The 21618-nt window shown below is 45.8% G+C and overlaps 1 protein-coding gene and 1 long non-coding RNA gene across 3 annotated transcripts in view; both read left to right on the plus strand.

Annotated features, from left to right (window-relative positions):
* Positions 1–1823: 1823 nt before the first annotated feature.
* LOC143434133 (uncharacterized) lies at positions 1824–18646 on the plus strand. Of its 2 annotated transcripts, none has more exons than XR_013103399.1 (3): positions 1824–1988; positions 13325–14840; positions 15172–18646. It is a non-coding gene; the product is annotated as an uncharacterized LOC143434133 (long non-coding RNA). The 2 variants fall into 2 exon arrangements; XR_013103400.1 differs by having other exon boundaries at positions 15181–18646.
* Positions 18647–19476: 830 nt separating this feature from the next.
* Atxn10 (ataxin 10) overlaps positions 19477–21618 on the plus strand; it is a 140328-nt gene continuing 138186 nt past the window's right edge. The window contains exon 1 of the mRNA XM_076911806.1: positions 19477–19505. Within this exon, the coding sequence (XP_076767921.1) occupies positions 19489–19505 (17 nt within the window). The 5' untranslated portion in view covers positions 19477–19488. The remainder of the gene's footprint in view (positions 19506–21618) is intronic.

Genomic DNA, 21618 nt, shown 5'->3' on the forward strand with positions numbered 1-21618 from the left:
GACCACAATGGCTCCTTTTCCCACAGCTACCAAGGATTTAAAATTTTAAACTTGTTCATTGAGAGGGGTAACTCCTTGGTTTTCTGATTGTCAGAAAACAGGTTGGTTTCTTCTCAGCAAATAGAAATTCCTCCCTGGGTCTCCTATTTCATGGTTCCCGTTCCCTAGGTTGAAAACCACCAAGTCCTTTTACAAGGATCTTTTCCCCTTTTAAAATATGTATTATTTATTTTTATGTATATGAGTGCTTTGTCTTCATACACATCCAGAAGAGGGAGTCAGATCCCATTGCAGATGGTTGTGAGCCACCATGTGATTGCTGGGAATTGAACTCAGGACCTCTGGAAGAGCAGCCAGTGTTCTTACTGAGCTCCAGTCCCTGATTTTTTTATATATTTTTTCAAGATAGGATTACTCTGTGTAACAGAACTCTGGCTGTCCTGAAACTAGCTCTGTTGACCAGACTGGACTCAAACTCACAGAGATCCACCTGCCTCTGACTCCCGAGTTCTGGGATTAAAAGTGTATACCACCACACCCTGCAATTTTCTTTTTAATAAAATATTTATCTTTTAATTTTTATTTACTTATTTATTTATTTGTGTGTGTGTGTGTGTGTGTGTGTGTGTGTGTGTGTGTGTGTGTGTGTGCATGTGTGTGTGTGTGTGTGTGTGCATGTGGGTAGTACATACATGCACATGAGTGCCCCAGGTCAGGTTCTCTACAGCTGGACTGACAGATGGTGTAAGCTGTGTGATGTGGGTTCTGGGAACTCAACTATGGTCCTCTGGATGAGCAGCAAGTGCTCTTAGTTGTCTTGTAGGACTTCTCCAGCCCCCCAAATTTATTTTCATTTCATGTGAATGAGTGTTTGGCCTGCATGTATCTAAAGGCACCATGTGTATGTGTGGTACCCACAGGAGCCACAAGGGAGTACTGGATCTCCTGGAAGTGGAGTTGCAGACCGCTGTAAGCAGCCATGTGGGTGCTGAGAACTGAACCTAGGTCCTCTCCAAAAGCAGAAAAGTGCTTTTAACCACTGGGCAATCTCTCCAGCCTACAAGACTATTTTCACAAGCTACAGCAACTCAAGGAAACAATGCACACTGGGCGTGGGTCTTAGTCTGTTTTTATCCTTTTCTTAAATATCTATATGCATCTCTCTGGCCAGATTCTTCTGTAAGTATTTGTAGTAAGGAAATTTAAACTCACTGACATTTAAGCTGTTGTGGATATGTGACCTTTTAAAAACTCTGTCTATCCAGAGGTTTCCATCCTCACTAACCAGCAGTCTGTGAGGGTTTAGGAAGTCTGTAGTACAGCCCTGTACATGAGCAGGGGGATTACTGAAGTTTTTAAAGCAGATAAGGAAATAAATCAACATTTTTGTTTGTTGGTAAGAGGCTGATGGTGCGCGCACGCAAGCACACACACATATATAAATAAATGAAAAGCATCGGTGAGAATGGTGGTGTTTGGCTAAGACTAAAGGCGCATTGAGAAGGAAGGCGAAGGAATTAGTTGTTGATACAGTAGGCGTTTCAAATGTCACGCCTCGGTGGTAATGGGAAGGAAGGGAAAAAAGACAAACGGCTCCTTTAGAACATATCAATTTATCATTTTCCCATTGGCAAACACTGAAAAGAGCAAGCGAGACTGTATGCTTTTCCTTGAGAGCTGCCCTTTGGTTCCCAGAGCGATGGAGTTTGGTCTGATGTCAAGGTTACTATGGAAACGATGTATGCTTATGAGCAGCAAAGCAAATAGACATATAAGAGTTGGGTAAATCATTAATTCATTAATATTATTACTGATGGCGTCTGGAGAGACTTACATATTCTGTCTTTCTTCCAAGCTCTCAAAAGTTTTCTTTCATCGCAAAATAAACACTTGGAAGACCACTTTACGGATAATTATTCCCTCCTTGCCTCATACTCCAGAGATGAAGAAGGGCTTGCTTTTGGATCTTTAATGGATCAAAGAAAATGGTAAGTCAGGCCAGAGAAGTGTGCTTCACGGGTTTTCTTGCTTACTTTTTTCTTTTTTCTTTTTTCTTTTTTTCATTTTTTAATTGATGGCTGTGGTTTTTGTAGAGGATAGAAAATGCATTAGAGACAGTTTGACTTAAACATAAAGCTCCTTCATGTTCAACAAACAGGCTTGAATAGGAGGCGAGCCACATGGGCCGGCCCACACGGATGTCTGTTTTGAAGGAGTCTTTTCTCATGATTAGATTCATAGCAACAGCGTAGGAGGCCTATGAGGAGCTGGTGAGAAGTGCCAGCTTCAGGTGCTATTGGGGTACAGAGATGGCTGTAAGGGCTGCCAGCCATCATGAACCCATAAATCTCTGCATGCCCCTGGCAATGTGGGATGAGGCTGGCCCTTCCCCAGAAGCCAACTGTTGTGACAGCCAGAGTATCCAGTTTTCTGTTATTCTGGACCAGGAGGCTGCAAGGAGTTGGCATTTTCCCTTCTGGTGGTCACAGCAGAGATAGGTAGTGATGGAGAAGCAAGTTGGGCCAGTTGTATCTTCTCTCTTTCCCTCTGGCTTTCTTGGATCCAGACCACCCTACACTCACATGCCTATTCTCACTACTGCCTTCTTCCATGAAACCCAAAACATACCCGTGATCACGGCACCTAGATTTTTCTCCAGTGAGGAGCAACTTGGAGTAGCAGAGAGGGCTGGTCAAAACACCACATCCATGGAAACTACCTGGAGCTCTGCCTGCCTTACTGTATGGCCCAAGCCAGTTGCTTCACCTCACTGTGCCCTGGCTTCCCCCTCTACACATGGTCTGTCACCCACCTGACCGGCTGCTTGAAAACAACATACACACGGCTAGTGTCACAACAGCAAGCGAAGCAGAAGCCAGTGAGACTGTTGGCAACTCACCCACCTTTTTTTTTTTTGCCCCTTCCCCCTTCTGGGCCTCCATAGAAACTCACATGAGGAAGGGTTCTAGGCTCCATCCCCTGTTTCCCTCAGTCTGTCAAGCAGGACAAATTATTGAAACCGCTGTGTTTCAAGGTAAGCTTGTTGAGATGGGAGTTGTCAGGATGATGCTTGCCCAGCACATAGCCATAAGGGAAGGAAGGAAGGAAGGAAGGAAGGAAGGAAGGAAGGAAGGAAGGAAGGAAACCTGTGTTGGGTGACAAAAGGCCATTCCTTACTTGCTGGAAGGTGCTACTGGAGAGGGAGACACCTTTAGGAAGTCCCTACTACTGCTGTTTGCCCTGTGCTCCTCAGGTCACCTGAGAAAACAGGTGGATACAGAAGCTAGCCTCGTCTCCCAGAGCCTACAACCGGAAAGGTTCAAGGTGGGACCCAGAGGTGGGTTTTCAACAGCAGAGTTGGTGTGAGGGTTTCTGATGCTGTGGCCTGCGGATGAGAGCCAAAGGTCAAGGGTCAGGGCTACAGTTTCATGGTCGCTACATAGCCCAACAGTCACTGGGGCTAGGCTAGGACTGGGCTAGATGGCTGGGCTCTCTCTTGGCTTGGGGTAGAGATCGCATGCTCAGCAAGGAGGGAACACAGTTTTTGGGGTCTAGGTCCAAAGTATGTCATTACTAAAACTTATAGTCTCCTTTCTAGCTGCTGCCTCCTTAGCCCTTCAGTGAACTGTGGCAGGCACCTCCTCAGAACTGTAGACATTTCAGAATCATTAAGTCATAGGATGCAAAATGAAAGCCCACTCCTGCCCTAGGAGGTGGCCTGTCTGGACTCAGTACGCCGTCCATGGTTTTGGGTTGTGTAGGGCAGAGGTTGAGGTTGACCCCTTTCCTTCTCTGTCTCACGTGCAATGATTACAAAATCATGTTCCCTGAAGGAACAGATGCCAAGCCCAGTTGTGAATCTGAGCGGCAATGGGAGCCCTGCATGTCCACATCAGGCCCAAGAAAGGCACTGGCTGGCTTTGTGACAAAGTGACAGGGGACATCTTGAGGTGTCTGCATGTTGCCCAGTGTCATCTCAGAGTCTCTGGAGATGGCTCCTGAGAAGACCCTTTCCTCTGGAACCAGGCCTCCCATGACAAGAACGGGCTCGTTCTATTTCAGCAGGGCTGAATTCTAACTGACAAATTGAACAGGTTCCCTAAGGCAAGGGTTCTTGAGCTTTGTCAGTCTCACTAGAAATGTGATTTATAATATATTCCTAGTCACCAGACACTCCTTTCCCAGGAATGAACACTTTACACAGAAACAGGCGATCTACTCCGCCACGTCTTGACCCCACATACAAACGTTTCCTTAGCAAATGAATGAGCCACAGGGGTTGGGGTGTAGTGTGACAGTCAGATGACTTCCATTAACTTTTAATGTTTGAAGTCATCAAATACTTGGGTTGTGGATGTAGTTCATTTACTGCCTGTGGGGAACTCTGGGCCCCGTCCCATCACTGTAGAGACCAAGGTGTGATACTGCGCGCTATTCTCCCAGTGCCTGGAAGGTGGGAATAGAAGAAGAAGAGGAGGAGGAGGAGGAGGAGGAGGAAGAAGAGGAGGAGAAGGAGGAGGAGGAGGAAGAGGAGGAGGAGGAAGAAGAAGAGGAGAGGAGAGGAAAGGAGAGGAGAGGAGAGGAGAGGAGAGGAGAGGAGAGGAGAGGAGAGGAGAGGAGAGGAGAGGAGAGGAGAGAAAGGGAGGGAGGGAGGCAGAGGGGGAAGGAGAGAGGGAGCCACCTTTCTTAGCATTTTCTTTTTAACAAAAGAAAAAAAACAGTATTTTTCTGCTTCTTTAATAATCAATATGAATGCAGAAGGACCAGTATCAGGAATCAGTCCTCACCTCTCAAAGCAAGCTTCCTCGGAGGTCCTTTGTGAACACCACACACACACAAAGCCGGTGGAAAGCAGGCAGTGTGGCCTGACTTCTCTGAGAAACCTAGGGTTAAAATTGCAAGCTCGTTTTGCCTGAGATAACCAGCGGTACTCTAAGCCGCCTGAGTGGCAGGAGCCAGTTTGATCTCTGTAGCTGATTGCTCGGCAGAAGTTAAGCAGTTGGTTTTTCAACAATGTCTCCATATCATGAAACTTCCTAAAAATCTTCAAGGGGGAAACCTGAGCTGGCCCAAAGCCAGCCCGAGTGTCACTAGGACAAAGCTTCCCTTCCAAGATATAATTAGGGGCGCTAGGCCTTTCATATTTGACTTGACAAGAGTCTTTTTCTCTTTGTTCTGCCTGCGACTCAGGGCTTTAGCAAGCCGTTACCATTTCTTTGTTAAAAGGGATAGCTGCGGGGAAAGTTATACAATAATCATCATTTAAAATCAAATCCACTCAATACAAATGTGTGTGTGTAAAGGATAATACTGGTTTTGCGGAGTGATGTGTGTCTCTTTCTTAATTGTACCCAAGTTATTTGCTCAGAAGCACTGAGGGAGAATGGGTTGACCATAAGAAACCCAGGATAGCCAGGTAGATGGTGAGTCAAAACTGCAGCCAGAGTTGTAGGTAAACAGATATGGTACCATAGTCATATAACAGATAAATGATGCAGATTTCTAGAAGGGTCCTGGTTTCTGAGACAACTAGGATTCTCCCTGATGACCTTGGCACTGCTGGTGTTTGGCCCTTGACACTGAGCCCAGTGAACGCCATCCTATGCACCACCAGCTTCTTCTCACTAGGGGTCAGTAGCGGCTTCCCTCCGTCAGGTGTGACAGCCCAAAGGTCTTCCGACATTGCCAAATGTTGTCCAGCAAAGAAGTAAAACTGACCTGGGCTAGGAATCCCACCCTAAAGAATGAGGAGGTGGGGACACTTAGCTGTCTTTGCAAAGGACTGAGAAAGCCATCCTTCCGGGTTGCATGAAAAACAGAAGTCCGTGTGAAAACAAACGGGGTACCACAGAAGAGAAGCCAACTTTGAGAAGGAGCAGGGAGACATTCCTAAAATGGCAGCTGGGGCTAGCTTCTAGCCCAGGCTTTTGTGGTTAGCTGGAACTAGAATCCTTTCTCGAGAGCACGACTGCCAGCTGGGCTTTCAGATGGCGGTTAATCTCTGCTAGGAGCAGAGGAAGGGGTGTGTGTGGTGGCGGTTTGGGGGCTGGCAGAGGGGGGAAAATGGCAGAGAATTTCAGGACAGGACTCTCTCCACTTATTGATGGACCCTAGAGACTTACAACTGGTATCTGGAACTTGACAGGGACCCAGAAACCCACACAAAGCATTTTCCCTAGTGGCCACCAGGTGGCACTCTGTGGCCTTCAATGGCTGCTTGTTGTGCTCCAGCAATGTTGTGTACCTTTCTTCAGACTGGTAGGGTTTTTTTTTGTTTGTTTGTTTTTGTTGTTGTTGTTTTGTTTTTTGTTTTTTGTTTTTTGTTTTTTTTTGCTCTGCCTTCCGCGCATTTCGGAATTCTCTATTACAGACAGTCATGCTTCCGTCTGCCTTCCCTGCCTGATCTCCCCAACAGGCTTTTCCCTCTTTGGGCCCCCTTTCCCTGTACCAAGTTCACTCCACAATGATGCCACCTCCAAAGGTAGAAACCACATAGCTTTCCTTAGAAAGAACTCACTGTGAGCCCCTGAGAAAGAAGATAAGGCCTGCTGCTGCTCTTGGCTCTCGTAGCCTCCTTGTGTCCCTGCCACATGGTGCCTACCAGCCACCTCTGACTGCCTGCCTTGGTCTGCCCTGCCTTCTAGGTTGTCACCCTGAGTCTCTGCAACCTCTGTATTCCCCAAAGACAGCAGAGTGCAAAATGTTTTGGCTAAATGTCATTGAACAGAACAAAGTAAACAGATGGCAGAGATAAGAAAAATTTCAAAACTATGGTGGCTGTAACCATAAAAGGAACAAGGTGCTAGCTGCCCAAGAAGATGATAAAGTCAGGCTGGGTGCAGGAGCTGCCTGCAGAGGCTGGGGGCAGTGTTGATTTACATTGTGGTGCAGGCTTTGTCAGGGCACAGGGGAAGGACACAGGACACTCCAGTGCATATGCAGGACAAAGCATATGCTGTTCCTTGGAGGCAGAGACAAGAGACGCCGGTGTGGAGCAAAAGCCTCTTGGCTCTAGGGGAGTAGCTGGGGATTCCAATCCCCTCCCCACCCAGTATGCTTCCTCTCATCCCAGGTCATGTACAAACATCTCTCCCAGAAGTCTTGAGGGGGGATGGGGAGGGGCAACCCATCAATTACTTAACACTGTTTATCTGGGGTGCTGTCTTTGTGGTGTTAGCTGTCAGCGTGAGCATACAAAACATCAGAAAGCCAAATTGGAAGGCACCTGAAGATGGGGGGTAGTCATTCTGGGCCGGCGTTCATCCTCGGGGGAGTCTAGACAAAACCACTGAGTCATATCACTCTCCTGAGGGGGCAGAGGACAGAGATGACCATGCTGTTGGTGGGGCAGGGTGGAGAAACCTGTGGTGATGACAATAGCTGAAGTGGCAGACGCTTTCTGTGACTGCCCCTACCCCTCCCGCTGAGGGAGATACTGACCACTGTCCACCTGCACCTCTTAGAGGCAGACAGGACCTGTCAGGGTCACAGGATGTGCCTGGTCACAGGATTGGGCAGTCCTCCAGACAAAGATGCAGATGCTTGATGGTGAGTCCCTGCTCAGCCACTTGAATGGGCTGAATGAGGTAGCCTCTGAAGGAGACTTTGCTCCTTGAGCCCAGCATGGAGGTTCCATGTTGGCAGGATATTTGTTGTAAGAAGCTGGAACAGACAGACACGGTGGTGCATATCTGTAATCCCAGAGGCGGAGGACCCAAAGTTCCAGGCTGCTTGGGCTGCATAAGGAGGATTTGTCTTAAGAAGAAGAGGAGGAAGGGAAAAAGGAGGAGGAAGAAGAGGTGAAGGATGAGGAAGAGGAGAAAGAAGAGGGGGGGGGAGAGAAAGAAGAGAAAAAGGAAATGGAGGAGGGAGGGATGGAGAATAGAGGGGCAAGGGAGGATGGGGAGAGGGAGGGATGGAGGAGACAAAGAGAGGAAATTTCCACTGGTTAGCGTGGAAATTGTAGGGAACGAGAAAGATGGTGTGTATTAGCTGACCCCAAGAGTAAATCTCCTCATCCATGAAGCATTTTAAGAAGTTTATTTATTCTTCTAACAGCCCTGTAGCAGGCAAAGCAGATGTCAGTAACATTTGACAGATTAGAAACTGAGTCCCAGAAACAACTCAAGACTGGTTTGGCTCCAGCTCAGAGCTTCTTCCATCACTTGTCGCACTGTGGGGAAAGCTCCACGGGGACCTATTTGACTAGAGCAGAGCAATCGGGGTGCTCAGTGTCGATTTCTGAGGTTTCAGTTGCCCAAAGTCAACTATAGCCTGAAAATATTAAGTAAACAATTACTGAGTTTTAAATTGCATAACATGTCAAATAGCAAAGTGATGTGTTATCACTTACAGCTGGGCAGCCTGATAAGTAAACCATCTCGGTATACAGTGTATCCACACTGTATGGTATACAATGTAGCCACACTGTATGTGCTACCCTCCCCTTAGTTCCTCAGCAGGCTTCTCTGTTATCCTAGCAGCTCCTTCCCTTACACAATGCCTGTCAGAGTAGCCTGTTACATATGGTCCAGCACCATGTCAATGCCTAAGTCATTCTTCACTCTGTCTGTTTCATGATGTAGGCATTGTATCATCTCACATCATAGCAACTATATAGATTGATACAGTAAAATGAGATGTTTTGTGAGAAAGTTCAAGTTACATAATTTTATTATAGCAAATTGTTGTGATTTGTTCTAACTTTGTCTTTATTTTGCCAAAGCAGGGCCTTGCTACATAGTTCCGGTCATTGTGGAACTCACTATATAGACACACTGGCCTCACACTGTGGCAATCCTCCTGCCTCTGCATCCTGAGTACTGAGATTACAGGCACATACTATTATACTTGACTTTCTGATATTTTATTATTGTTAATTCCTTACTGTATTAATTTATAATAAGCTTTATCAATGGTACATGTATATTATATATGCAGATAGACACACACACACACACACACACACACACACACACACACACATATAGAAGGATAGTGTGGAGTAGGGGTTGGTACTGACCATGGCCTCAAACATGTGCTGTGGGGCATGGCGCATCCCTTACAAATAAGGAAGACTATAGCATCTGCTGTGTGCCAGGCATAGCAATGACTAATTTCAACCAGTATTCCTAATGACCCATTAGGTACTATTTTCTTTGCTTAAGTGATGCTGAGAGATATGACTTGCCTAAGCTGCCCACCCAACTCCATCCCCTATGATTGGCAGAGTCAGGCTGTAAACTAGTTGTGTGTGGCTACAGAACTGTGTGCTTCTGTTTGCTCTCAGGGATCCTGCCAGCCTGTGTGGGTGACTTCTGTCAATCAACTGTTTCTTTGCCTTCTCTGGTTAAGTGTGTGATGTCGCCAGGCAGTGGTGGCGCATGCCTTTAATCCCAGCACATAGTAGAAAGGAGGCAGAGGCAGACGGATTTCTGAGTTTGAGGCCAACCTGGTCTACAGAGTGAGTTCCAGGACAGCCAGGACTACACCGAGAAACCCTGTCTCGAAAAAAACAAAAAAAAACAAAAACAAACAAACAAACAAAAAAAAGTGTGTGATGTCAGTTCCTGGAGGCAGATTTTCCCTTTGAATGTTTAGGAGTGGCTTGGACATAGGCTGGAGCCAGCTCAGTGGTGAGCACTCGCCCAGTGTGGGTAGGCACTAGGGGTGGATGGCAAGAAGAAAGAAACAATGTTATGGACAAAATAATTCACTAGGATTCATGATTGACAAGATGGTGGGAACAAGGCCAGCAAAGAAGAGGAGGAAGTGGGTGACATAAAACTTGGGGATTGGGAAGGTGATGAACGGGGAGGTTAGACATCCCAGTATCAAGAAAATAAGTTTTGCTTGAGAACGGTCTTGTAGTGAGAAACATAGTTCACTTGTCAGTAAGACAGTAGGACATCAAAGGACAGAGGAAGGGTGAGAAGCCATCTGTGAGTCACCCTACACGCCCTAAGGCCTGCAGAAGGGGCTGCAGATCTGTGCACCCTTCCCACACCTCCCTGCCTGACCTTCACCTCCACTGCACTGTGGCTGCCCGCTGCCCGGCCCTGTCATCACCAGACATTTCCAACTGCTCTCCACGATCCCACTCCCTGACCACAGCTTCCGAGCCTGCCAGGCCTCTCACGCCTCCAGCTGGCCAGTCCCTTGACCTCATCCTGATCCCAGCTCCTTGGATTTTCCCATGGCATTGGCTCCTGTGACTCGCTGCCTCTGGCCCTTCCAACCAGGGCATCGTGTCAGCCTTCTCTTGCCAATGCCCCCAACTGCTTGGCCCTTGTGCTTCCTGTTTTGCTCCTCAGGCTGAGGCAGGGATTTCGCAGCACCTGTCTCCTTCACCCTCTTGCCAGCCTTCATGCACCCACGGGAGACAGCTCCCACACATGTAAAACGGCTCAGAGTCAGCTGCTGGCTCCACACAGTCAGTGGCCTCCTGTCTCTGAACCCTTTTCCTAACCTTCAAACTCTCCTCCCAAGTGGCTCTAACTTCTAGTTCATGGTGGGGGAATCCTGGTTGGGCAGGTACAGATTCCCTGACTAAAATTCTACCTAGGAGTGCACATCCTATGGACATACTCCAGGAGGTATCCCATCATACCCCTCCCCCATCCTCATCTTGCAGATGACGTGTCTGAGGCTGAGGGTCTGTGAGATGGAGGGACCTGCCTGAGAGCCACAGATCATTTGTGGGTTTTGTTGGTTTGGGTTTTTGTTTTTTTGAGACACGATTTCTCTGTGATGCCCTGGTTTTCCTAAAATTTGATTTGTAGACCAGGCTGGCCTCGAACTCAGAGATCTGCTTGCCTGTGCCTTCTGAGTCCTGGGATTAAAGATGTGAGCCACCGTGCCTACTAAGCATTGTGTTATGGGTGTGCTCCTGACCTTCAGAGCCAGGCACTGTACTGGATGTTATAGCTATCACACAGTACTAGTTACAGTTACTTTTCTCATTGATAGGACAAAAATGCCTGAAAATGGGCAAGTTAAGGGAGGAAGGGTTTGTGTCTGCTTATAATTTGAGAAGACAAAATCTACCATGGCAGGAGAGGCTGGGCAGTGGGAGAGTGAAGGAACTGCTCACATCACATCCGCAGTCAGGAACCCAAGAGAGACGAATGCCCGTACTTGGCTCACCTCTTTTTTATTCAGTATAAGGTTCCAGTCAGTGGGATGTTGCCAGTCACATTCAGCAACTTTCACACCTAAACCTTTCTGGAAACATTCTCACAGAGATACCCAGAGGTGTGTGTTTCTATGGTGCCTTAGTTGGGGTCACTAGTGCTGAGATGAGACATCAAGACCAAAGGCAACTTGGGGGAAGAAGAGGCTTATTTCACTCACTGTTCCGTGTAACAGTTCATCAGAAGCAGCGAGGGCAGAAGCTTAAGTAGGCAGGAGCTGATGCCATGGAAGGGTGCTGCTCACTGGCTTGCTTTTTATGGTTTGCTCAGCCATATTTCTTATAGAACCCAGGACCACTATTATGGCGCCACTGATAATAGGCTGTGCCCTCCTCCACTAATCACTAATTAAGAAAATGCCCCGCAGGCTTGTCTGCCTACAGCCCAGATCTTATGGGGGCATCATCTTAATTGAGGTTCCCTCCTCTCAGATGACTGTAGCTTGGGTGTCAAGTTGACAGAAAACTAGCCAGCACACATGGTGGTTCTAAATTTGTTGTTGACAGTGAAGATTAACTCTCTGCAAGAGTGCTGGGTGTTAACTACTTAGCATCTCTCCAGGCCCAGATCATTTTCTTAGTGCTATTTTTTTTTTAAAGCTTCACTCTTATCTTGCTTCCCAGTCAGATCTCAGATTATATATATGGCCATCAGATGGAAGACGAGTCAACCATCTTGGAGCTTAGACTTTAGAAAGACAGACGATAAACAAGTATGCAAATGATCACTTAAATAACTGCAGACAATATAAGCGTCACCAAAGGGAAGCAGAGACCTGTGACTGAGAATTTGGAGCAGAGTGGCCCCAGTAAGGTTGTCAGCAGGGACCTGAGTAGGAAGAGTGCACTCTGCCCTTACCTGTCTCCCACCCGTTCCATAGGAAACATTTCTACCAATTTCAGGGCTATGCATTTGCCCATGTTCTAACAGCCATTCTTACCAAGTGAGGAGCAAGGGTCTCAGGGTTAGGTGATGCATTAAACGTGTTGAGATTTGGTCAGTTGCTATGTATCACAATGCTAAATACTGGCTCTGGGTACCTCCAGGAATGAGGAAATTCTCATATAGACCCAAGCAATGTTATGTAACCTTGCTCCCAAAGTTCTCCCTGATTGGTGAATAAAGACGCCTATGGCCTATAGCTGAGCAAAACATAGGCAGAGTTTCAGTACCCAGGCTTGGGGTCTGAGGCATAGACCACAACAGGGAGAGAGAAGGCAGAGAGAGGGGAAAAGACACCACAGGGTACGTGAGTCATGAAAACACAGCCAATTGGAGTTAAGAGCTGCTCAAATGGAACATGTCAGCTTAGAGAATAGGTATTTGCCCAGGTCTAATGTGTCCGAGTTTTGTTATAAATACAGAAGTTGTGTGTCTTTTATCTGGGAACTGAATGATTAATGCAGGGTAGAAACCCCCGGCTGAGATGAAATATTTAATACAACATTAAAGAGACAAAGTTACTGAGGTGAGGATGAGTGTGTAGAAAGGCAGCCAAGACTTGCATGGTAACCTTGGATGTATATCTTAGCTTCTTCCAAGAAGGTGGTCCTATGCACAACTAAAATGGGCTAATTAAATTCTACTCAAGGTTCTGGGGAGATGGCTCAAAATCTGACACCCTCACACAGACATACATGCAGGCAAAACACCAATGCCCAGAAAATAAAAAATAAATAAATGGTTTTTTTTAAAAGTTTTACTTAGTGGTCCCTGAGCGTCTTGTCCTGGGTTAGGTACCCCAGGATGCAGCATGTAGAGACTTGGGTGTAGAGCATCTATGAAGAACGGTTCAATCTAGATCACTGTGGAGTGGAAGGAAACAGAAATGGACTGGGAGAGGGCATTGAGTATTCCTCACTGGCCAAAGGACAGTGACAGCATGTGGTCATCTGTGTTGTAGGATGCAGGCTGGACTCCATTCCTGTCACATGGCCACTGATTTTGTGAGACTACTATCAGTCCCAGCATGGCTCAAGTGCCTAAAGTTGTCTGCTATCCTTGGCTGTGTAGGGCCCTACTGTGTTGAACACTCTCTAACAGAACCAAGATTCTTTCTCTCTTTTCAAAAGATTTATTTCATGTTCATATACACTATGTGTATATATATGTGTTTGTGCATGTGATTTCAGATGTCCGCGGAGTCCAGAAGGGGCCATTGTTTCCAGAAGTGGAGTCACAGATGGATGTGAGCCACCGTGTGGCTGCTGGGAACCAAACTCCAGTCCTCAGCAACAGCAGCACGTGTTCTTCTTACGTGATCGGCATCTTTCTGGCCCCACTTCTATCTCTTGGTGCTCTTTTTTTTTTTTAAGCTTCATTTGTATCTTCCTCCCTAGTCAGACCTCAGTCCTCCAGTGTTTCCTGTTTCCACCTTCTGACTGGACCACTTGCCATGAGTTCATATATGGTCCAATCTGGAATGCCTCTCTTTACACAAATATGGTCAGGAGCACTCATTGGGAGCCCTCACTGGGAGGACTCATCAGGAGCACTCATCGGGAGCACTCATCACTACTACTCACCCAAAGAGTTCAACTCACTGACATTGTCTTTCAAATCTATTTCAGAGTGAGGCTTTGATATAGTATATTCCATTCCTAACTTAAACTCACCTACACAGTGTGGCAGGTGGGATAATGTCACCCACGTGTCCCTCACTCTAGACCCTGCATCTGTGAGTATGTCAGATTTAATAGGGAGGCAGAAGAGTTAAGATTGCAGATGGAAAATCAAGGGTCTCCCCACTGGTCTTGAGATGGGAGCTGGCCTTGAATCACCCTGATGGGCACAGAATTAGCCACAGGATCTTCCTAAGAAAAAGTGAGAGGCAGGAGAGTGTTCAAGTCAGAAAAGGAGTTGTAACCATGGAAACTGAAGAACAGAAGGAAGGTGTGAGAAGGCAGATCTTTAACCCCATCTTTCTGTCTCTGAAGATACAGGAAGAAGCTAGGAGCCAAGGAGTTGTGAGTGGGCTCTAAGCTAAAAAAAAGAAAAAAGAAAAAAAAGCAAAGACAGATATTCTTTCATAAAGACCCCAGAAAGCTGGTGCACGCCTTTAATCCCAGCACTTGGGAGGCAGAGGCAGGCGGATTTCTGAGTTCAAGGCCAGCCTGGTCTACAGAGTGAGTTCCAGGACAGCCAGGACTACACAGAGAAACCCTGTCTCGAAAAACCAAAAAAAAAAAAAAAAAAAAAAAAATTCAATATTCTAAATTCCAGAAGGGTAAGATACTAAATTATTTTCTGGTATTTATATATTTGTCATGAGTATGGGTGTTTTGTCTGCATGTGTACGTATGCACACATGTATGTCTGGGATCCCCAGGGGTCAGAAGAGGATGTCACATTCCCTGGGACTGGAGTTATAGACCGTTGTGAGCCATGACGTGGGTGCTTGGAATTGAACTCCAGTCTTCTGGAAGAGCAGCCAGTGCTCTTAAGTGTTAACCCATCTTTCCAGACCCAAGACACATAATTTGAATTAATCGTGTTTCTTGGAGTTCATTTTTTACAGCAGCTGTCACGGAATGATGCTCCAAAGGATCCTGGAGCCCAAGTGTGTTCTTTGTCTTCTGATCTTAAGGAATTCCTACCTGTGTGGTCCTATGTCACACAAGAACTTACGGACATGCCAGCAACATAATGGTGGGTAATGTGAATTCGGATCACTGACTTGTGCTGTGTGTTTTTGCTCTAGAGCTTCCTTGCACTGCACCCCAAGGGAGGTTCCTTCATCCTAAAATGAACACTGCTTCGTGATAACGGGTCTGATGGGCACACAGACACTTGAGGTCCTGCTCAGGGGTTCTGTCTATCTTTATGGGGGGCCAGTAATAAGCCAGGAGAGTCTGTTTTCTTTAAAAGTTTAATGACATGCTGCATGTGTATATGTGTGTGTGTGTACATTTTTTCATAATATTTTTGTTGATCATTTGGAAGTTCTACATTTTGAACCCTGAGTACACTCACCTCCCAGTTCCTCCAGGTCCACCCCCGAAGCCCTGTGACCCACGCACTCCAAAAAAGAGATGAAGGAGGAAGAGGAAGAGAAGGAGAAAGAAAAAGAGGAGGAGAAGGAGGAGGAAGACAACAACAACAACAACAACAAAGCAAAATAAAACAAAACAACAAAAACCAAGTCTAATTTATGCTGCCCATATACTCACTGGGGCACCAGCCTCTCAAAAAAACCCCGACTCCTTCCCTATCCCATAGAAATAGTCTTGGCTGTGATTTCTTTCCCTTACCACAATGTGTTTGAGGCCCATCCACATTGTGTGTATCCTCACTAGACCTGTTTAGAAGTCTGACTTCTGGTTCTCTGTAATCTCCAGCAGTGCCCAGGGTTGCTGCTCCTCCCTGGTCTCTTTGTCTGGATGAGTGGGTTCTCAGTACACACACAGTTCAATACTCAGCCTAAGACTCACACAGTTTCTTGCTGGTCTCTGGAATCTCCCAGCGGCTTAGCCAGCTTAGCTCTTCCCTTGGGAAGTTCCAGCCACAGGGGTTTGCTATCTCTGACCCTGACGCTGACTCACTGTTTGTCTCACTGTCCTTGGTGACAGCATTCTTCCTACGACTTGGGAAGTGAGTCCAGACAGAAAGGCCAGGTGAGTGTCATCTGCCTCTGGATGTCTGTTTACTTGGAGGATTCAGGGTTGGGACGTCTGTTAGTCAGTGCCTGGAAGCTGTTCATGGCAAAAATGCAGATCTGTTAGTAACATACCAGGGCCAGCTATATTTTGTTGCTGATCTTTTTTTTAAAAATTCCTATTGTTTATGTAAAATCAGATTCTCAATTTTTTAAAAGAATTATTTTATTTATATGAGTAAACTGTACCTGTCTTCAGACACACCAGAAGAAGGCATGGGATCCCCTTGCAGATGGTTGTGAGCCATCATGTGTTTGCTGGGAATTGAACTCAGGACCTCTGGAAGAAGAGCCGGTGCTCTTAACCACTGAGCCAACTCTCCAGTCCCAGATTCTCATTTTCAAAGTGCATGGTTTGGTAGATTTTCTGTTAACGGCTATCACGATCATGGCAGAGCAGCTCTGTGATCTAAAACGCTGCCCTTCCTACTGTTTTGAGACAGTCTTGCTATATATGTAGTGCAGGCTGGCCTTGAACCCACAGTACCCTCCAACCTCAGCCTCCCAGGTGCTGGATTACAGATTGTACCACTATGCCTGGCTTTGCCTTTCACATTCTAGCCTCTCTCCAGTTCCATCCTCATTCTGTAACTTCACTATAACTTCACGCAATGAACTGAATTGTGTGGGATTTTCACCGCTTCCATCTTTGTACAGTGAAATCCCGCAGCGCACTGGTCCTTCCTGTCTGAGCCATTTTACTCTGCATAATTGGTTTTGAGATTCGCTCTCATCATTATGTTGACATTTTGTTTGTCTTTATCCCCCAGCAGCATCCTTCTGCATGGACATACTGTGGTTTGTTTGTCCATCCATCACTTGGCCCCTTCCTGTGATGCTAATGGTTTGCCAACGGTCCTCACAGGTCTTCAGTTGGCCACTTCCTCCTCCAGCTGGGACTGTCTTCACTCCTCCCTGTTTCCTGTCGCGTGGGTCTGCTGGTGGTTATTTATGGTTTACAGCACATGGAAGATCTCAGTGCGATATTTTGGTTTCTAGTATTTCTGCCTTAAATGCAGCCTACTCGAATTGTCACTCCCTTAAAAAAGAACCTGTATGTTTCCTGTGGCTTATCAGGTTGTCTTTGTCATTCTCTGCAGTTTCATTCTGATGTGTCTATAAATATGTCTCATCTCATTTTGCCCATTCTGCTCTGTGCTCGCTGAAGCTGCGGTTTAGATCTAAGTACTGCTTCTAGGCTTGGCTCTTAGCTCTCTTAATTCTACCTGGCACATTCTTACTGTGTTATCTATACCCCCTGACCCCCATCTCCCAGAATTTCTGTTTTGTTTTTTAGGATTTTAATTGTATTAGTTTACGTTGTGTGTTGCCTGTATGTCATGTGTGTAGTGCCAACAGAGGCCAGAAGAGGGCATCAGTTCTTCTGGGACCAGAGTAACAGATGGTTGTAAATAGCCTTGTGGGTGCTGGGAATGACCATGGGAAGAGCAGTCCATTCTCTTAACTGCTGAGTCATCTTTCCAATACATCTATTTCTCTCTCTCTCTCTAAAAAAAAAGTTTATTATTTATTCAGTTTTTATTTATGTGTATGTACTTGGAGTAAATTAGTTGGTTGATAGACCCAAAGAAACTATCCAGCAAAAAGAAACAAAGCTATTAAAAGGGCGGAGAGCTGAGTTATGCATCTACTACACATACTAAAAAGATTCTGGAGCCAGGCCTTGAAGCACTACTTAGAACAGTGTTTGCTGGCTTGCTTGCATGTCTGCACTTAGCTTTTCTACATAGCCCGGGCTCACCTGCCTTCAGTAGGCTGGGCCACCTTGTACCAACCAGCAATCAAGACCTTGACCATCAGACATGCGCATAGCCCATCTGACCTAGGTTCAGTCAAGGGTTCTCTCTCAGTTGACTCTAGGCTGTGTTGAGCTGACAAAGGTAACTAGGACAGAAAGAGCTAGCAGACAGGTGTCTGGTGGCTAGAGAATTTCCTGATGGCACATGGGTCTCGTGTTGATACACAATGGAAACTCTAGTGAGAAGAGTTAATAAAGATGTCACAATTAGGGCTGTCATCCTTGCATAAGGAGGAAGAGGCAACCTCAGCTGAAGAATTGCCTCCATCAGAGTGGCCTGTGGACATGTCGGTGGGGCATTTCCTTGATTGTTGATTGACCCAGGAGGGCCCAGTACTCCATGGGTGATACCATTCCTACACACATGGGCCTAGGCTGTATAAGAAAGCTAGCTGAGCAAGCTGGGGAAAGCAAGCCGGGGAAAAGCAAGCCAGGAAGCATCACTCCTCTATGGTCTCCGCTTCAGCTTCTGCCTCCAGGTGTCTTCCTGGACGTTTCTCTATGACAGACTAAAGCGTAAGGTGAAACAAAGCCTTTCTCCCCAGGTTGCCTCTAGTCATGGTGTTCATCACAGCAACAGAACACAAAGTCTGGGTGAGTTAGGATGTCAGATAGAGGAGCCAGAGTTTTCTTGTTTGTTTGTTTGTTTGTTTGTTTTGCACATCTTCCATTCTCTTCAGTGGTCACTTACTGCATCTCTCCTTTCCTCCCTAAAACCCTGTGTATCTGGTCCATTTGCTGTATGCTTCATGCACTTTCATCTCTGATTTTCTTTCTTCCTTCCTTCTCTCCCTCCCTTCTTTTCTCCCTTCCTCCTTTTCTCCCTCCCTTCTTCTTTCCCTTCCTTCTTCCTTCCTTCCTTCCCTCCCTCCATCCTCCTTACAGTCTATTCCTTATTTTATTCCTTTTTTTCTTGATTACTCAAGCTCCTGATTCTTTTTGGTGTAGCAGGCTCACAATACAAATATGTGTCACAAGTCACATCTCAATGTGGCGGCTCACTCATGTGGTTTGTCTAAGGCAAACAGTTACACAACGGTGTAAAGATGCCGTTGAACCAGGTGAAATATTAACTTGCTCACATCCATCCAGTCAAGGTTGAGCTCTTCCATTGATTCTGGGTAGACAATACCACAGGCTGTCTGACAGATTTAACTTTCTTTTGTTCTTCTTACCCATACTTGTATTTTTTTTTTTTTTTTTGGTCTGTCGTTTTGCTTTCTAAAGTATTTTTTCTTTTACTTCCTCTCTTCCCTTCTTCCCCTGTTCCTGAACTCTTTCAACGACTATGTTCCTTTGGAGTACATAACATTTTCTTTTCCCTTTGGGAAATATTATGTATTATAAAATAATCTTCAGTCATTAATATTTATTGACCCAGCACCACATACTGGGCCTTTTTCTAGGTGCTGGGCTGGCGACACAATGTTAGAAACAGGCTCTCTACCCATTTGCAGCTTGTTTTGTAGATGTAAACATAGTAGATAAGTATTAATTTAAAAAAACCTGCTATGTAAACTGCGGTGCAAAGCGCATTGGGTCTATATGGCGGAACAGGGTTTGTGACACAAGTTAGAGTCCCCTGGATAGGGGACCTTAACTGAGGAATTGCTTCCATTGGATTGGCCTGTCAGTAAAACTACGTGGGCCTTTTTTTGATTAATGATTGATGTGGGAGGGGCCAGTCCACTGTGGGCGGTGCTGTCTCTGAGCAGGGGATCTTAGGTTTTACAAGAGAGCAAGGTGAGAAAGCTGTGCAAAGCAGGCCGGGAAGCAATGTTCCTCTGTGGTCCGTGCTTCAGTTCCTGCCTCAGACTTCCCTGATGATGACCTGTAACCTGTAAGCCAAATAAACCTTCTCTTTCTCAAGTGGCGTTTGGTCATAGAATAGGTGTACAGAGAAGGTTACTGGGCCTCAGGATTGGGTGAAGTATTACAGTGTGTTGGCAGTCCCTGCAAACCCAGCTACTTGGGAGGCTCAGGTGGCTTGCCTGAACATAGTAGTTTAAGACTAAGTGTACAATATGGGAGCTAGACATCCTTCAAAGAGACTGGAGGCAGGGCTGGGCAGGTAGTTTAGTGATACTTACCTAGGAAGTACAAGGCCTTAGGTTTCAATGTCAGTAACACAGACACACAGGAAGTAGCAGCCTACTGTTTGAGACTGGAGAGATGTCTCAGTGGTTAGGAATGCATACTGCTCTTTCAGAGGACTGGATTCTGTTCCCAGCACCCACGTGGTGGCTCACAAACCCTGTCACTCCAGTTTCAGGGTAGCTGATGCCCTCTTCTGGCCTCTTCAGGCTCCTGTACCTATAGGGTGTATATAAACTCACAGAAGCTCACACACAATACATGTAAGTTAAAAAAAAAACATACATTAAAAAAAATGAAAGCAAAGATACTGGTAGTGTGGTGTGAGGAGAAGGGAAAGAGGAAGGTATTCTAGCAGATGGTTGAAAAAAGTGTGTCATACAGTCATCTGTGGGGAGCTATCCTATGTGACAGGCACCAAGTGTACAGAGTTCTGTGGGAGAGGGTGACTTTCCTGAGGCCACTTGGCTGAATCAAAACAGAGGAGGAGGAAGGGAGATGAGGGGACCATAGTGGGTTGTGGGGAGGAAGCTAGCCTAAATTCCATTTAGGAAATTTCAATTTTTAGAAGACCCGAGTACAATGAAAAATCCATCAGAGGTTTTGAACAGAGTAAAATATTGAGGTTAAAAAAAAAAAAAGGATTTGTAATGTAGCTAAGAGATAAATAAGGAGCCCACAACAATATTCCAGAAAATAAATAAAAAGAATAGAATAGAATAGAATAGAATAGAATAGAATAGAATAGAATAGAATAGAATAGAGGGTGTGTGTGGGATAGTTTTATGTTAACTTGATGCAAGATAAAAGTCATCCAAGAGGGACTGGAGAGATGGCTCAGTGGTTAAGAGCACTGACTGCTCTTCCAGAGGTCCTGAGTTCAATTCCCAGAAACCACGTGGTGGCTTAAAACCATCTCTAATAGGATCTGATGCCCTCTTCTGGTGTGTCTGAAGAGAGCAACAGTGTACTCATATATATAAATAAATAAATCTTAAAAAAAAAAAAAAAAAAGCCAGGCAGCGGGGCAGTGGTGGCGCACGCCTTTAATCCCAGCACTTGGGAGGCAGAGGCAGGTGGATTTCTGAGTTCGAGGCCAGCCTGGTCTACAGAGTGAGTTCCAGGACAGCCAGGGCTACACAGAGAAACCCTGTCTCGAAAAACAAAAAACAACAACAACAAAAACAGTCATCCTAGAGGAGGAAACCTCAGTTAAAAAAATGCCTCCATAAGACTGGGCTGTGGGCAAGCTGGCAGAGCAGCTTTTAAATTAGCGATCGATATGGGAGGACCCAGATCATTGTGGGCAGTGCATCCTTGGGCAAGTGGGCCTGGGCTCTATAAGAAAGCAGGTTGAACAAGCCATGAGGAGCAATCCAGTAAACAGCACGCCCTCCATGGCCTCTGTATCAGTTCCTGCCCTGTTTGGAATTTGAGTTTGAGTTCTGATTTCCTTCAGTGAGGAACGGTTATATGGGAACATAAATGAAATAAACCCTTTCCTTCCCAACTTGCTGGGTTTTTTGTAAAGATTTATTTATTTATTTATTTATTTATTTATTTATTTATTTATGTATACAGTGTTCTGCCTGCATTTATGCCTGCAAGCTAGAAGAGGGCATTAGCTCCCGTTACAGATGGTTGTGAGCCACCATGTGGTTGCTGGGAATTGAACTCAGGTCCTCTGGAAGAGCAAACAGTGCTCTTAACCTCTGAGCCACCTCTCCAGCCCCCCAACTTGCTTTTGGTCACAGTGTTTTATCACTGTAATAAGAATTTTAACTAAGATGGGGACATTTTAGGAAGATTCAGTGCAGTTTTTATTTACAGTAGAAGACAGGAAAGGTAAAGGGTGAAGA

Source organism: Arvicanthis niloticus, chromosome 13 (assembly GCF_011762505.2).
Source record: "Arvicanthis niloticus isolate mArvNil1 chromosome 13, mArvNil1.pat.X, whole genome shotgun sequence".
Lineage (NCBI taxonomy): Eukaryota > Metazoa > Chordata > Mammalia > Rodentia > Muridae > Arvicanthis > Arvicanthis niloticus.